This window comes from Mrakia frigida (assembly GCF_051309035.1).
Source record: "Mrakia frigida strain ATCC 22029 unplaced genomic scaffold BDY24scaffold_4, whole genome shotgun sequence".
NCBI classification, from domain to species: domain Eukaryota; kingdom Fungi; phylum Basidiomycota; class Tremellomycetes; order Cystofilobasidiales; family Mrakiaceae; genus Mrakia; species Mrakia frigida.
In genome coordinates this window covers 304,283-318,992 of record NW_027481277.1, presented here as the reverse complement: position 1 = coordinate 318,992, position 14,710 = coordinate 304,283, and the positions used below count along the sequence as shown (strand labels likewise).

The 14,710-nt window shown below is 54.5% G+C and overlaps 5 protein-coding genes across 5 annotated transcripts; 3 read left to right on the top strand and 2 right to left on the bottom strand.

Moving 5' to 3' along the window:
* Positions 1–314: 314 nt before the first annotated feature.
* Positions 315–2,165, bottom strand: BDY24DRAFT_428283 (GMC oxidoreductase-domain-containing protein; the record flags this gene model as incomplete). The annotated part of the gene is made up of 9 exons (XM_076644058.1): positions 315–681; positions 752–885; positions 951–1,051; positions 1,129–1,212; positions 1,286–1,394; positions 1,476–1,662; positions 1,752–1,847; positions 1,944–2,051; positions 2,127–2,165. Coding segments are annotated over 9 exons (1,005 nt in total), but the record flags the coding sequence as incomplete, so codon positions are not given.
* Positions 2,166–4,115: 1,950 nt separating this feature from the next.
* On the top strand, positions 4,116–4,696 carry BDY24DRAFT_377937 (uncharacterized protein). The gene is made up of 2 exons (XM_076638845.1): positions 4,116–4,530; positions 4,616–4,696. The coding sequence occupies exons 1-2, from the start codon at positions 4,326–4,328 to the stop codon at positions 4,636–4,638; spliced, it is 228 nt and encodes a 75-aa protein (XP_076499854.1). The 5' UTR covers positions 4,116–4,325; the 3' UTR covers positions 4,639–4,696.
* A 14-nt stretch (positions 4,697–4,710) lies between these two features.
* On the top strand, positions 4,711–5,820 carry BDY24DRAFT_377935 (uncharacterized protein). The gene has a single exon (XM_076638844.1). It carries the CDS (start codon positions 4,738–4,740, stop codon positions 5,497–5,499), a length of 762 nt encoding a protein of 253 aa, XP_076499853.1. The 5' UTR covers positions 4,711–4,737; the 3' UTR covers positions 5,500–5,820.
* A 2,892-nt stretch (positions 5,821–8,712) lies between these two features.
* Positions 8,713–11,780, top strand: BDY24DRAFT_201298 (uncharacterized protein). Its single transcript, XM_076636463.1, has 10 exons — positions 8,713–8,880; positions 8,953–8,998; positions 9,070–9,219; positions 9,300–9,337; positions 9,422–9,527; positions 9,603–10,045; positions 10,166–10,385; positions 10,470–10,545; positions 10,642–10,722; positions 10,802–11,780. Exons 1-10 carry the CDS (start codon positions 8,803–8,805, stop codon positions 11,463–11,465), a joined length of 1,902 nt encoding a protein of 633 aa, XP_076499852.1. The 5' UTR covers positions 8,713–8,802; the 3' UTR covers positions 11,466–11,780.
* BDY24DRAFT_377920 (uncharacterized protein) lies at positions 11,273–12,884 on the bottom strand. Its single transcript, XM_076638843.1, has 4 exons — positions 12,376–12,884; positions 11,958–12,221; positions 11,478–11,776; positions 11,273–11,404 (listed from the first exon to the last, which is right to left on the bottom strand). The coding sequence occupies exons 1-3, from the start codon at positions 12,732–12,734 to the stop codon at positions 11,746–11,748; spliced, it is 654 nt and encodes a 217-aa protein (XP_076499851.1). The 5' UTR covers positions 12,735–12,884; the 3' UTR covers positions 11,273–11,404; positions 11,478–11,745.
* Between the last annotated feature and the right edge of the window lie 1,826 nt (positions 12,885–14,710).

The window sequence follows — 14,710 nt, the reverse complement described above, 5'->3', positions numbered from 1 at the left end:
AAAGTCCATGGAAGAGAGAGTGAGCTGAAAAAGAGAGTAATAGTATAACTTATCGATGGAGCAACAGTACATTAAGGTTACAGAAGTCTGAAGAGAAAAAAAAAGTCCGTGAAAGTCGAAGGAGGAGAACAGGAAGATGGACTGAAACTACAGAGCGACGAGAACGAGAACAAAAGCGAGCACCCCCAGTGCTCGAATCCCATTCAAGGAAGCTACACTGAGAGCTGAGGAGGTGACACCGGCGTTGCTGGATCCAGCTGAGGTAGCAGCGCCAGCGCTCGAGCTCGCTGAGCAGCAACTCTGCTCGCCGACGAGTCGGTTCCAGATCCACCTGCGGTCGAGAAAGAAGAGAAAGATGGTTGGAAGTGTATTCGAGGCTCTGAGGAAGGAAAAGCGAAAGAAGGACGACTTGAGAACAGAAAGACGAGAGGAGACTCACTTGACGCGACGCTCGACGCGGCAGAGTTTGAAGAGGTGCTGGTTGAGCTTGGGCTTGTGCTGGAACTCGAAGATCCAGTAGAACCAGATGAGATGTCACTCGAATCGGCCTGGACAGACCGGAGAGAAAAGTATGAGCGAACACTTCGAAGAGAGAAAGAAAGGACGGAGAAGAAGAACCTTGATCAAATCAGCAGCGTACTCGGCGACACCGTAGATGGAGGCGGAGAGATGAGCAGAAACCTAAGAAAAGAGACGAGTAGAGATGATCAGTTGGCTGCAAAGAAGGGGAGAAAGGGAGAAATGAACGGACCTGCATCGGCAGGACCGACGCGTCGACGACTCGGACGTTGGCGGTTCCGTAGACCTTGAGATCCTCTCCCACTACTCCTCCCAAGTCCTGAGCCATCATGGCGCATGTAGAGATGGGATGAGAGACCGAGCCATCTGGAAAGGGAAGAGCGAAACACTCAGTTCGCGATTTGATTCGAGGTATTAACGGCCAAACTCACACGAGCCCTTCACGTAGGTCTTCCAGTCGTCGAGAGTTCCCCCTTGACCATCTTCAGCAACAGTTCCATATCCAGGTGAGTTCTCGCCGCTCACGAGAGTCCTGATTAGGCCGAAGGGAAAGAAGAAGGGTCAGCACGAGTCGTTGCCCAGCGGAGAAATGAGCGAGACCCGACTCACGAGAGAGGAGCATTTTGGAAGACCCGTCGACCCATCTTCATAGCAGCAGCTTGAACGTCGAGGTCGAAATCAAAGGCGAAGTATCTAGGAGGAAGGAGCGAGGCGGCGAGAGTCAGGAGGACGGAACGTCGAGGGAGTCGATAGACTGCTTGCTCACTTCGGATCGATCTTGGGAGCTACGAAGGGATCGTTCGAAGTGATTTCAACGGTTCCTCGAGAGAAAGGAAGCAAGTTCCAGATGTCAAGACCGAACCCTCCGTTTGGGTCTTGAAGCAAAGAGCAGAAACGCGTCAGTTCGTTCAATTCTAAACCGATGGAGGCATCTTCGCAGGCGAAGTTGTACTGACAGCCTGAATCGAAGAAGAGCTCAGCCAATCCTACCTGGTTGTCGACGATGAGACTGCGCTGAAGTTCGAAAAGGGCAGTTGCAGCCGTTTCTGAGACGACTCCTCCAGCATCGGCCGCGGCTTTGGCGAAAGCGGGAATATTCGACGCCAGTTGAGAAGCGGTAGACTCGGAGTCTGCTCCGAAGAGCTGGCGTTCGAGAGTAGAAACGTCAGAAAGAAGAGAAGATGGTCAGTAAAGGCGAGAAACAAGCTTCGAGCCGAGGGAAACGAACGAACCTGGTTGAACGAAGGGAAGGCGATGGTGTCGGAAGGCCCAATGCCTCCGAATTCAACTCCAGAGTTAGGAGTGAAGCCAATGACGTTGGATGTTTGCTGAAGAGGTGGGATAGCGAGGCAGAGAGAAGCGTCAGCGAAGAGGGAGAGCGGGGGACGCGTCGAATCTCGACTCGACGTGAAAACACAACGAACCTCGTTCAGGTTCTTGCCGACTCCAGGGAGATCAATAACGGTCTCGACTCCCACAGAGGAAAGAAGAGAAGCAGGGCCGACTCCAGAAAGTTGGAGCAGAGCAGGAGACTGTGCGGAAGAGTAAATCGAACGATCAGTTCGAGACGGACGCGGGAGGAACGAGCCTCGAGATAGAGCACGAACCTGGATAGAGCCGCAAGCAATGATCACTTCCTTGTTGGCGTAAGCTCGAGAGCTGCCGATGTCGAGTCTCGGACTCTTTTGTTTCCCTTTTCTTAGACCTCGTCCTCCTTTTGCTAGTTCTCCTCCGTCCCGTTTCTTCTTGTCGTTCAAGCACTGAGCCTAGCTCTCTCTTTTAGGTTAGCAACATCTCTATAGATCACTCTTCTTCGTGTCGTTCGAGCTCTGAGCCTAGCTCTCTTTCAGTTGAGCATCTCGACACCGATCTTGTTTGGTCGACGGTCGGAGGTGTCATTCTTTGTTTACTTTTTGCGTCGAGGGCTCTGTAGGTTCCCCTTTGTTCGTTGAAGCCTCGGAGCTCTCCCATTCTGCTGCTGGGGTTCGTATCACACCGACTGTAGAGTTTTACTCCTCAAGGAGCTCTGTGTCTCGCGTGAGAAAGGGGAGAAAACGAGGGTGAAGAAGAGCGAGCTCAAAAGAAGCGGACGATGGGCTGCTTCCCTCAGAGCTGCTGTACGTGGATCTTTGCCTCGTTACCGCGTCTGATTAATTCTCTCGCTGGGCCCATAGTGGCTGAAGAGGGGATAGAGGCTACGGTCTCTTTGCTCTTTCCTGAGGAAAGAAGAGCCGAGCTTAAAGCCAGGTCGAGCTTCGGAGGGGAACCCATCGGGCTTTCTTGAATATCTCACTTCGAAGGGAAGTATCGAGATTGCTTGATTGAGTAAATCGCCCTCTCAAGATTTTGCTCATCAGTACGAGAGAGGCAAATTTGAACCAGGACCGATTCGTTGCGCAGTGGGAGCAAAGAAGGAAACGTTGAATCGCCGTCGTCCGTCCTTTACCCATCACACGCCCTTCTTCTCTCCCCCTTCTAAACCTCTCCTACAACCTCTCTCTCCACCCAGACTTGCATACTACCCTCGTATCCTCTTCCTCTACTACGCCTACAATATTTTTCTCCTCTCCCTCCTCCTCGACTCCTCCAAAAGTGCTCAAAACGAAACGCATGCATGGACCCTCCCCCCCCTCCCTCGCTTCCTTCTCCAACTTGCGCTCCTCTCTCACATACGTTTCACCTCGGATCGGCTTCGCTTTTGGATGGGATGTTAGTAGGATGGTGCTTCTGGTAAGTCGACTTTTTTTGGGAAACTTTTTCTCTCTCGGTCTACCCGAGGTCGTCTTTTTTCGCGGAGGGAAGGACAAGGACGGAAGGACGACCAGCGAGGCGAGAATCGTGCTGACCTGCCTTGCTCGCTTTTTGTTCAAGATATCAGCAACACATGGGATACTAGATCCTACTGCTCAGTGGTGTTGGTGTACGTGGTGATTTAGTAGGGATCGGAAAAGTGAGTCGCTCGCTCGTTGTCAAGGGAAGCTGGTTGCGAAGGGCGTTCCCTTTCCTTTCCTCAACCCACCCTCTCAGCTTCGGTAACCTTTTTGGACGGTTTCTGATCGTCTTGGCTCCCTTTCTTATCCTTATAGCAGAGTCTCGAGGCTCGATAAGATCACTCCGAGATTTGTTTGGTCGGGTCGTTCCGAAGCCGTGGTTCAGGTCGAGACCAAAGGAGAGAGCGAAGGTCAACCTGCTCGGTCTGGATATCTCTCTCTGCGTGAGCATATTTTCTTTCCTTTCTCATTGTGAGCATCTCAGCTGACCTTCCGTTCCTCTTCAACAACTCCTCAGGCCTGTTTGAGGGATGTGAACGAAAGAACTCCAACCCCTCACCTTCACTCAGGCTCCCTCCTTTTCCTCCCTTTCCTCCATCTTCTCTCCCAAACCCAACACTCCAAGACTCTGTCTTTGTAAGTAAATCTTCACCCCCTACCTCTTTCGCTCCTTCTATCTTTACCCCCAAGCAAGGAATTCCGAGCGTCCTTCTTCTCTCGGCTTCAATCGCATCTCGCAGAAGCTGACCTTCTCCCTTTCCCTCTTTTGCTGTTCTACAGACCATGTCCTTATCGGATCACCGCCTTCTACTCTTTATGTGGCCGCTCTTCCTCCTTCTCTCGCAGCTGGATGGACTTGTGAGCTCGCTTTCTTCTTTTTAGACCCTTCCTTTTCTTTGACTCGCTAGCTCAAACGTCGAGCTCATCATTCCCCCGTCCTCGCAACCTTCTCTTCCTCTCTTTTTAGCTCGCCTCCCTCCATGCGTTCTGGAAGGCCGTCAAGTTCAACTTTACCTTCGTCTTCTCTCCCGGTCGATGTTATGGATACGGATACGGTACGTTTCTGATCGCTGCCGTTTCGACTCACGTTCACTGACCTCCCTCCTGCTCTCCCTCTTTCTGTCTCTGCAGACATCTTCCCCAAGGACCTTGCAGGGAAGTTTTCTTCGGAGGAGACCTACGCTAGGAGGAGAGCGAGGAAGGATAGTTACAGGCAACCCAACTGGAGGAAGCTCGCCAGGTTCGTTCAACTCCCTACTCGTTCCGTCTTTCGTCCGACTGATTCCTCCTTTCGAACTCGTTTTCGCATTCTTTTCTTCAAACAGGATCAAGAGGAGGACCCCTCTGAAACGGGAGATGGACAAGACCCGACGATACCGAGCTAATCGAGCTGGAGATGGAGGAGGAGAAAGGACGGGAGGGGGGGAGGGGAGAGAGGACGACGCCGATGGAGATGGTGGTGGGCAGGAGGGAAAGGACGAAGCTCCTGGAGATGGAGGGGAGGGTGGAGGAGAGAAGGACACTGCTGGCGATGGAGGAAGAGGTACCGGGGGAGAGGAGGAGGGAGAGAACCGTCGAGCTGGAGGAGTTTGGACTTCTCTCCTCTCCCGGTTCGCCGCCGTCTCTTCGTCCTTTCTCGTCCACGTCTTCGTCTTCTCGTCGGAAACTCCCTACGCCATCCACTCCGTCTTCCACCTCGTCATCTTCATCGTCGGATTCGGAATTCTCCTCCTACTCAACCACCTCCTTCGACGACGCGTCCTCCCTCGACTTCGAAACGACTTTCCTCCCTCCTCCAACGCCTCCTCAGCTTCCTCGACCCCCTCACCTCCTCGAGCCAAACACTTCCTCTTCCCTCCACGCATTTTCCTCGTCGGATTCCTCCTCGCCGTCGCGTCGGTCGTCGCAGGAGCTCCCTCTCCCTCGTCCGTTCAACCCCAGCCGTTCTACCAGCTGCAGCAGCACCAGCCCTCATCGTCGTCCGTCTCTCACCGGCAGGATCAGCAATCGTTCCAGCAGGACCAACAACCCTCGTCGTCGTCATCCACCTTCCTCCAGCAGCAGCAGCAGCAACCCTCATCCTCATCCTCCCACTCCTCCCACGATCATCATCATCAGCAGCAGCCCTTCTCTCCTCACGACAACCGTACCTCCTCTCCTCGTTCCCTCGCCTCCCAATCGATGGACAAGGACAACTGCTGGAAACTAGGATGTCCCGAGAAGGCGACCAAGGATGGGTTGTGCGATGTTCATGGAAGAAACGACGAGATGGAGGAGGACCTTCCCGCTCCACCAGCAGTACCAGCCTCGACCTTCGATGAAACCTCGAACTCTACGTCGAAGGAGACGACGAGGACGACCGCTCGAGGAAGGAAGGCAGCTCTGGGGAAGGGACGAGCCGCGTCCAAGCCCGTCGAGAAGTCCACCGCCAACGCCGACGCGTCGACTTCGAGGTCCGCCTTTACTTCGAAGCAGTCCGTCCGAGGAGTGATCGACAGGGAACCCGAGATGCCTACGAGGAAGTCGCCTCGATCGAAAGCAACATCGTCGTCGAAAGGAAAAGGAAGAGAGAACGCTCTCAACAACGTCGTGGACGAGGACGTCGTCGCTGCCACCGCTTCCCCTGAGCTCGAGAAGGATCGCCAGCAGGAGGAGGACGACTTCCCAGTCAAGGTCTCGAGGAAGAAGAGGAAGCTCGTCGCCTTCTCGGACAGTGAGGACGAAGACGAAGGACCCTCCAGGAGGATCAAGGCGCCGTCGGACTTTGGGATCGAGAAGGACGCCGGTGCTAGATTCCCCTCCTCAGCTCGCTCCAACTACGCCAAACCCATCCATGACCTCGACAACAACAGGAAAAGGTGGCCTTTCATCAAGTACCGATCCCTCGTATCAGACGACGCCCTACCCTTCCTCTCCTCTGTGAGAAGGTCGGAGCTGACTATAAGACACTGTCCTGCCTTTGCCCTCCGTGGAGCGACGGCTCTCAATCCCTCTCTTCTCAAGGCTGTCCTCCGAGAGATCGTCCTGGTCCCTACACCCCCATCGCTTTCTAGCACGAACGCCAGCCTGAGTAGCCAAACTCACGCTGCCAGGGTGAGTTTTCGACCTCTACTTTCGCTGTACTCTCGGTTCCGCCTGCTCCTGTTCGATACTGACATCTTCCATCTCAATCTCGTCCCTCCCATCTCAGATTGTTCAAGACTCCCTCTCCTGGACCGCCGATGTCGCTCGGATCGTTCGAGGACGCTCAATCTCTCGCCTCGACGCGATCAACGAGGTGAGTCGTCTTCCTTTCTGCAAGGGAAAGAGACAGAAGGAGAGGAGGGGTTGGGGGAGAGAAGGAAGACGAGAAGGGATGATATCGCTGTAAGGAGGGAGGAGAGGAGCACAAAGGAAGAAGGACGAGCTCACACTTTTCTTCCTCCTTCCCTCTTCGCTCTCCCTCCTCAGGCACTTCCCTCGCTGGTCACGACAGTTCAAGACTTCGCCCAGAAGCATCGTCTGCAGGTTCTCTCCGAAAGCGAAGTCTGCATGGCTTTCCAACGAGCCTGTTTGAGTCAAGTCGAGGGAGCGAGCGCCCTCCCCCCGGAGCACTCAGGTCAGTCTCCTCTTCTTCCTCTCGGACCGCACCCATCTCGAGCTGACTCGCTCGATATCTCGCTACACAGTTGCCGATGCCGTTCGACGATTCCCCTACGTCCCCATCTTCACCACCTCCTCGTCCAAACCATCTCTGGAGGAGGACGAAACTCCAATCAACCTCTCTACCTCTCTCACTCCTCTCCCTCTCAAAACGAGGGAATGGCTCGACTTCAACGACTACGACGAGGACACTCCCCTTTCAGACCTTCGAACCAACGTCCTCGCTTTTCTCGTAAAGGCCGCTCTGGACGTCTTCGCTCTCAGCGTGCTTGGGAAGGAGGAAGCGGAGAAGATCGCACAGGAGGAAGGTCAGCTCCTTCCTCTATTTGCTGTTCCTCGAGACGACGATGACTGACCGTAGGTTTCTTGCAGCTCGCGATTCCTTTTTGGTCGCCAGGTTCCCCAGAACGGAGCAGAGAGCTAAATCGCCTCGGCTTCCGGTCTCTTCGGTCGGAGAATTCTTCGAAGACCCGCATGGTTCGTCCCTGCCTCTTCCGTCCCCGCATCAGATTTCTAGAAGCTGACATCTCCCCCTCTTCTCCAGATGATAACCTCATCCTCATCGCCCGATTCGCCCTCAAGCATCCTCAGAAGCAGTTCCTCCTTCCAGTTCAACAGTTCGACAGGCTTCTTCCCTCGATCCAGGCAAGAAGGGTCGTCAGCCTCGCCTTGAATCTAGTAACCTCCAACTTCAGCGACATTCCTTCCAACCTGATTGGAGCCTTGGGGGATGCTGGTGTTCTCCCAATCGACGTGATCCAGAGTGAGTAGATCACGATTCGCTCGAGCGTCTCTCTCTTGACGCGTCGGCTTGACGTCTCTCTTCCTTTCGCTAACTCTCTCGTGCTTCCGTTCCCCGTTCTTCCCTATCCCAGGTCCCAACCTTCTCGACCTCCTCAACGCCGACGCTTCCACGTCCAAGATCCACCTACTCTCCAAATTCATCGATCTCGCCATCTCCCTTCGTCGAGAAGGAGTCTCGCCTGCCCGAATCCTCGACGTCTTCCGGTCGGATCTCGCAGAGAGCCTTCGAGAGTCCCTTGAGTCGATCCAGAAGAAGCTTCCCTCCAGATCGGAGAACGTGAGCGTGAAGCAGCTCCTTGCCAGCATTCTCCAGAAGGAGGTCGCTTCTCAACCGGAGGATTCCAAGATCCCTCGGTGAGCTACAGGCCGAGACTCTCTCCGTGAAGAGATAGTACAGCTTACGAGTAGTCCCCTTCGTTCCTGCAGTGCCGACGACGTTCATGGGAGGATCGTAAAGTCGCTCAACCTCGCACGGTATCGAGGTCAGCTCTCCTCGACGGGTACTGTTTCCGACCTCGCCACTGAGATCGTTAAGGTCAACCCCTTCGAGGTCAGTTCGACTTCTGTTTTCGTTCGTCCGATCAAGCTGACCCCTCCGTCTCTCTTGCTTACCCCAGTTCGACTCTCGTCTCGGAAAGGTCTCACCGTACCTTCAACACACGGCGGTCCATCCCATCGTATCCTCCACCTTCCAAACCCACCCTCTCGAACCATCAACTTCGTCCTTACCCTATCCCCTCGACGACGTTCAGGACTTTATCATCGACGGTCATCGTACTCTCGCATCGGAAGCTGTTCGACGTGAGCGGAACCGAGGGGAGAGTAAGGTTCGTTTCTTTCTTCGTTCTCTCCTCGACCCATATTCACCGCTTGACTGTGCTCTTTCTCTTTCTCGTTTCTCTTTCAGATCGAGGTCACTCCCATCAACCCGTTCGGCCTCTCCATCGACAAGAAGGAGCCCATCAAGCTCTTCCTCGATCCCGACTTGGTCGAGCCGCTTGCAAGGAGCCTCGAAGAGGATTCCAGGGAAGGAGTGGACGCGGAGGGAGCTCGAAAGCTGGCGGAGATGATTGTGATGGGAGTTGAGGAGGCTCGGAAGGCTGATTTGACGGTAGACGAAGTGTTGGTGAGCAAGACGGGCGAGGTGAGTCACTTTTTGTCTTCGTCTTCTACCCTCGCCTCCCCGTTTCGATTCTGATCTCGAATCTTCTCACAGACGTTCGTCTTGGTTGTGAAGGGACCCAAGGAGAAGATCGACGAGTGTAAGCCCAAAGTTCCAGCCTCGGTCTCCTCCTCTCGTCGCTCCTACGCTGACTTTTCCACCCTCGTCCAGTCTCTCTCTCTCATCCTAGAACACACCCAGCCTTTCCTTCCAACCAACCTCTACCAGGAGATCCTCCTTTCGTCGGTGGTCCCATCATTGGTCTCAACTGGAACGGACGACAAGGCTACTGGGCAACTCTCGTCAACGCCGCCGCCGTCGGTTTGTCCTTGCCTTGCCTCCTCTTCTTTCCTCTCCTCTTTTCTAAAACTGAACAGCTGACCTTGTTCTCACTCCGACAGGTGCTTACCTTGGGCATGTTCAACTTCACGGTTGGAACGTTCGTCCCCAGGACTTTCCCCCTTGTGTCTCGACCGAAACTGACGACGCGTCTCTCCTCCCTCTCTTCCTTCCCTCTTTCCAGGTTCAGGCCGTCTACCCTCCCGACCCAGCTCACCCAGGCTGGTGGATTCTGCTGTACCATCCGGAGAACCACGACCTGGTGCCAATCTGGACTCAATTCGGTCATCGTGAGTTTCGTTCGTTCGAGCTTGCCCTTTTTGGTCTCGCTGACCTCCTTCCTCTTCTTTCGCTTGCCTCCCCAGACCTACAGTCAATCGAGGAGTACGGAACCTTCGCCAACCTCGTATTCACCAGCACCGTCCTTCCTCACCTCAGTCTCCCTTCCAAACCCCTCGAAACCCTCTCCAACCGCCTTCGAACCCTCGTCGACAGCCAGAGAGCCCTTCTCGGGGGACTCTCCCTTCTTCAGTCCTTCTACCGACACCTCGTCAACGAGAGGAAGCAGATGCCGCCAATCGTCCTTTTCCATCTCCCTCGGCTCCGAAACGAACTCCTGGAGAGGTCTCAAATCTCGCTCGATCCTTCGGCTCCTCTCCCTCCATCCGTCGCCAACTTCCTCTTCAGCTCGCTCAGGTTCCTGCTCTCCATCCCTGGTGCCGACTCCGAACCAGCCAAGGCGGTCCTTGCTCGACAGGCCAAGCAGGAGGGACGAGGGCCTCGAGAGGGATTCTCACCATGCGAGAAGGTACGTCTCGTTTCCTCAAAGAGATCTTCTCCCTTCCCTCCCTTCCCTCCCTTCCCAGGCCTTTCCCGCGACGTCCTGCTGACCTCGCTTCATTCTCATTTGTTCCTTTTTCTCGCGCAGATCTACAACGGCGTCGAAGGAAGGGACATCTTCAAGGCTGCCTACAAGAAGCTCGATCGAACGTCGCCAACGTCCCCCGACGGTGTTCAGCCAGGACTCTTCCTAGATCAGGCTGGGCTGGAGATGGAGGGAGATGAGATTCTGGATCAGATCGCAACTATCTCGAAATCCTGGCGCTCGATGCGAGGCGGAAGCGGGGCCGTCACGTCGGACGAGCTCGGTGCGTCCCAGATTTCCCTCCTCCCTTTCTCCCTCCCCCATACCTCCATCGCTGACTTCAGACTCGCTCGCTCTTCCCCCAAAGTCAACGTTCTCGCCAAGTTCATCAACTGCGATGGTCGAGATCCCACCACTGGGGTTCTTATGACGATTGCACGTCGGTGAGTTCGACGCGTCTCTCCTTTTTTTCTTCCCTCTTTTCCTCCCCCACGCAGCAAAGCTTTGTTGACCTCTTCCTTTGTCCTCTCATTTTACAGATCTGGTGCTCTCTACGCTGCGGTCTCCCACGTCGGTTCGAAGCTGGAGCTCGGAGGGAGGAACGATTTGGACAGCTGGGAGTGAGTTCGACCTCGACCGAGCAGTTCCTCGTTTTTTTCCTCCTTCTGACCTACCCTCAACCCTTCTCTTGGTCCTCAGGTTTGAGAGTTTGTTCATCAACCACACCAAGTACGACTTCGAGACCGACACCGCCGAACTCGTCCTCAAGGCCTACGGCGCGTCGTCTCAAGCGTACTTCGCCGTTCTCGACGCGCTCGATCAAAGGAGGAAGCTTCCAGAGAGCTCGAAGCCTCTCCCTGGAAACCTGGAGATGGACAGCAGTACCGAGTCGGGTGAGTTTCGTTCGTTTCGTTCGAGACACTTGGGCAACCCGTTCGCTGACTCCTCGAACGCCTCTCGATTCCAACCTGCTCAGTTCGACGCCTCCTCAGGGACTCTTCTCTTTCCTCGGCCTCCGCTGAGAGTCGTGCTGCCACTCCGATGGTCCTCTAGATTTTGCTTAATGACCACCATGTCTCTTTCTCCTCGTCTGGACTTGTGTTTCTCTTCTCGTTTCTCGTTTTGTGACGACCGTATTTCCTTCTTCACGATTAGCTTTGGACTCTTCTCTTTCCTCTCTTTTTTTCCGACCGAACAATCTAGATTACGACCTTTTGTCCCTACCGGGTTTCAACGAAAGGTAAAAAGGAAACCAAACGAGTACGATGACCTTCGAGGGTCAGTGAACAAAGAAAACGTGTCCTGCAAACCGAAGCGACGAGAGCGGTTTAGCTTCAGACAAGGAGAAGGAAACATAGGGTGAGCTCGAGCTCACCGAAACGTATTTCCTCCTCTCTGTTGGATCGGGTTTATTGTAGGAAGTAAACGGCGACGGGATGGGAACCGAGCAGGCTGAGAGGAAGGTTGATCCTGCCAACGACGAGAAGAGGAGGGGGATGATCCTGTGTGAAGGAAAGAGGTGAGCTCGGTGACAAGCAGGAAGAGTGGGCGTGAGCTCAGGAAGGAAGAGATCGAACGAGAAAGACGAGACGAACCGCTGGACGCAAAGGTCGCGTTGAGAACGAGCGTCCCGCCGAACGCCGTCAACATCCATCGATAAGCAGCCGACCAGTTCTAAAAACGGAAGCGAAGAGCGAAAGAGTAAACAAGTTCCAGTCATCAGTTAAAAAGCTCCCCTGGCGGCTTCCGAGGAGGAGAGAAGGACCAAAACAACGAGGGAGGACCCCAAGTTCATTCTCGTCCTCTCCTGCGAGTTGAGATGCCGACGAAACAAGTTTTTGGGATGGGGACGTACCTTTGGGTTGAGAGGATCTGCTGGACCGTCGAAGCTGACTTCCCAATCAGGTTCTGTGGGAGGAAGAGGAGAGGAAGAGAAAAGTCGGTCGGTTTCAAGGGACGCGACGGCCGGATTGAGACTCGTCGAAGCTCACCTCCACTCTCGAGCTGAGCCACTCGTCGAGCCTCCTCGACCTCTATCTCCTCTGAGTCTCGGGGTGGCGGGAGACCAGATTGATCTTCGTCTCCTGGAGCAGCTCCTCCCCAAGGAGAGACGGAGGGACTGAGAAAAACAAAGAAGAACGAAAGTCAGTCGGTTTCGGTCGAGGACAATGACGTCGGGAAGGGAGGGCGAGCCGATGAAGGCAGGTTTTCCCTCTGGCTCGAGAGCCTCCATCGTATCCGCTACAGTCCGAGGTTCGAGAAGAGGTACTCACGGGGAAATAACTCGAGACAGAGCTCGCCCCAGAGACACTTCTGTTCGATCCTTCGACATGGAAAGCGTTCGAGATCTGAGCCTTCTCGCCTGAAGATCTGCGGAGTTGTGTCGGATGTCCTTGAGCGTAGGTGCAGAGGTGAGAGGAGGAGCATGGAAGTTGCTTGATGGAGAAGGAGGAGGGATATGGAATCGATGTTTCTCTGTCGTAGGGGAGGAAGGGGGTCGCAGAGGAGCGAGGCCGTCCGAGCTCGCTTCCTTCTCCTCGATTGCGGCCATGGAATCCGGCTCCTCTGTATGGACGACGCTGGTGTCTTTGGGAGGGGAACCTTGAACGGTTGATGAAGGGGATTCAGACATTTCTGGGCTGAGTTGTAGTACAGCTGCGAGAAAGAAGGAGGGGAGGGGAGGCTGACGGTTGGGGAGAGAAAGCAGAGGAGGCGGCTCAGGCCAACTGAAACTTCTTCTCTTTCGATTGATGAGCTTATTCAAGCTGACCAAACCCTCGGTCTGGGCCTATGCTGATTAAAAAGTAAAAAAAAATAGCCGAGCGAAAGAGAAAATGGAAGTCCGGTGCCGAGCGTGGAAATGGAAACATCTCTCGCGCAAAACTGCCTCGAAAAAGAGCGACCGAGATTGACCGAGAGAGACTGCTTGTTTTGTTTGGCGGCACTCGGATGAGTTTTTCGAGCTCTTCTCTCAGTCCGGATCGTATTGGTCTACAATGCGAGCAACCTCAGCTGTAAGGGATCCAGACGAGAGAAAATACCTTCAAACGAGCTGCCCGAGAAGGATGGAGAGTGAGAGGGAGAGGTCGCGTCGAATCAAGCGACGCGGGGTAGAAAAAGCTGCAGGATCATCAGATGCTCGAAGAAATGCAGCTCCGTGTCACTGGAAGATTTTCGCAATCCTAGTCTAGCCCCCAACCAGCTTCAAAGAAACTTCAATTAAAAACAGAGCTGAATATCTATTATCGCCCTTTTCTCTTGCCCGGCCGTCCCTCGTTTCCCTCCCAACCTCGACCCCTGAGAAACACTCGACTGTCCTTCCCTTCCTTCCCCTTTCCCATCACCTTCCTCGACTTCCTTCTCCAATTGAAACCTTCGACGGATGGCTTCGTTCCTCACTCTCTTTGGATGCTGTGGACCTAGGAAGAAGGACAAGGTGAGCTCTCTCTCTTCCTTCTCTCCCTCCTTCTGAAGAGCTCGACCGGTCTTCGCTATCTCTCGTTAACCGCCTCCCGTCCCATCTCCTCGCATCCAGACGGTCCCTACAGAGACTTCACCACTCCTCGAGGATCTCTCCGAGTCTATACAACCCCCAGCGTGAGTCTCTCGTTCTATAGAGCTCATCCAACGGTGGGAGGGAGCTCGAGAACGTGCTGACTCGACTCGACCGATGCTCCTTCTCTCTCCTTCCTTCAGCTCCCCTGAACCTCCAAAGAACCCTCAAGAAGAGCTCGCTGCCAAGTGGGCTGCTATCGCTGGAACTGGAGAAAGGTACGTCCCTCAACTTTTCCTCCTCTGTCTGTCTGTTTCGCCGCGGTGGGCGGATCGGGGTTTCCTGTTCATGACTCCCTCGAGCTCATCTCCTTCTCCTTCTTCCTCTTTTCTTTTCTTCCCCACCCTTCGTTTCTCTTCCCAATTCTCCCAGGACACTCTCATCCATGAACGCCAACATCATTCGCTCCCCTTCGCTTCGTTCACAGAGCTTGCACTCTGAGGATACTTCCATCGCAGGAGGACTTTCGCCCCTTCCTCCTAGGGAAGGGCTTGCCCTCCCAAGCGAGTTCGCAGACGATGAGAGCCGAGTGAGTCTTTGGTTCTGCACTTCGGACCATCGGAATTTCATCCGCTCGGTGGGAGGAGAAGGAGAAGTACAGATCTGAGGGTGGAATGACGAGGAAACATCTGCTGTAGTGACTCACAAAAGCTCACCGTCCTCTCCTTCCTTCTCTCCCTTTTCTCCTCTCCAGACTTCCTCCCTCGCCCCGGATGCCGCCTCCCTCCCTCCTCTCTCCCCTCCGCATTCTACCCGCGCCAAACCTACCAAAAAGAAAAAGTCTGCGAAATTCAAAGCTCCCACCGAGTGGTAGATCTTCCAAGACCCCGGCCGCCTCGCTCTCTCCTCTTCCCTCTCCTCAAACGACTTTAAACGAACCCTCCTTCCTCCTCATCTCGATACCCTTCTCCTCCTCTCTCTCTCATCACCCTCATCTCTTAATGTCTTCACCCATCCCCTCCTTTGTACTCCACCTTATCCCGTTGCTTCGAAGACGACCAGCCCAACGCGCGTCGTTGCCCTCACGCCCTCTCTTCCTCCTGTTTATACCTCCG

Bases quoted from the DNA above. Each gene is read 5' to 3' on its own strand.
- BDY24DRAFT_377935 (XM_076638844.1), top strand. From the start codon at position 4,738: ATGGAGATGGTGGTGGGCAGGAGGGAAAGGACGAAGCTCCTGGAGATG.
- BDY24DRAFT_201298 (XM_076636463.1), top strand. From the start codon at position 8,803: ATGATTGTGATGGGAGTTGAGGAGGCTCGGAAGGCTGATTTGACGGTA. The intron at 10,046-10,165 runs GTACGTCTCGTT...TTTCTCGCGCAG, and splicing joins GATTCTCACCATGCGAGAAG to ATCTACAACGGCGTCGAAGG. The intron at 10,723-10,801 runs GTGAGTTCGACC...CTTGGTCCTCAG, and splicing joins AACGATTTGGACAGCTGGGA to GTTTGAGAGTTTGTTCATCA.
- BDY24DRAFT_377920 (XM_076638843.1), bottom strand. From the start codon at position 12,734: ATGTCTGAATCCCCTTCATCAACCGTTCAAGGTTCCCCTCCCAAAGAC. The intron at 12,222-12,375 runs GTGAGTACCTCT...TGTTTTTCTCAG, and splicing joins CTGTCTCGAGTTATTTCCCC to TCCCTCCGTCTCTCCTTGGG. The intron at 11,777-11,957 runs GTACGTCCCCAT...TTCCGTTTTTAG, and splicing joins CAGATCCTCTCAACCCAAAG to AACTGGTCGGCTGCTTATCG.
- BDY24DRAFT_377937 (XM_076638845.1), top strand. From the start codon at position 4,326: ATGTTATGGATACGGATACGGTACGTTTCTGATCGCTGCCGTTTCGAC. The intron at 4,531-4,615 runs GTTCGTTCAACT...TTCTTCAAACAG, and splicing joins AACTGGAGGAAGCTCGCCAG to GATCAAGAGGAGGACCCCTC.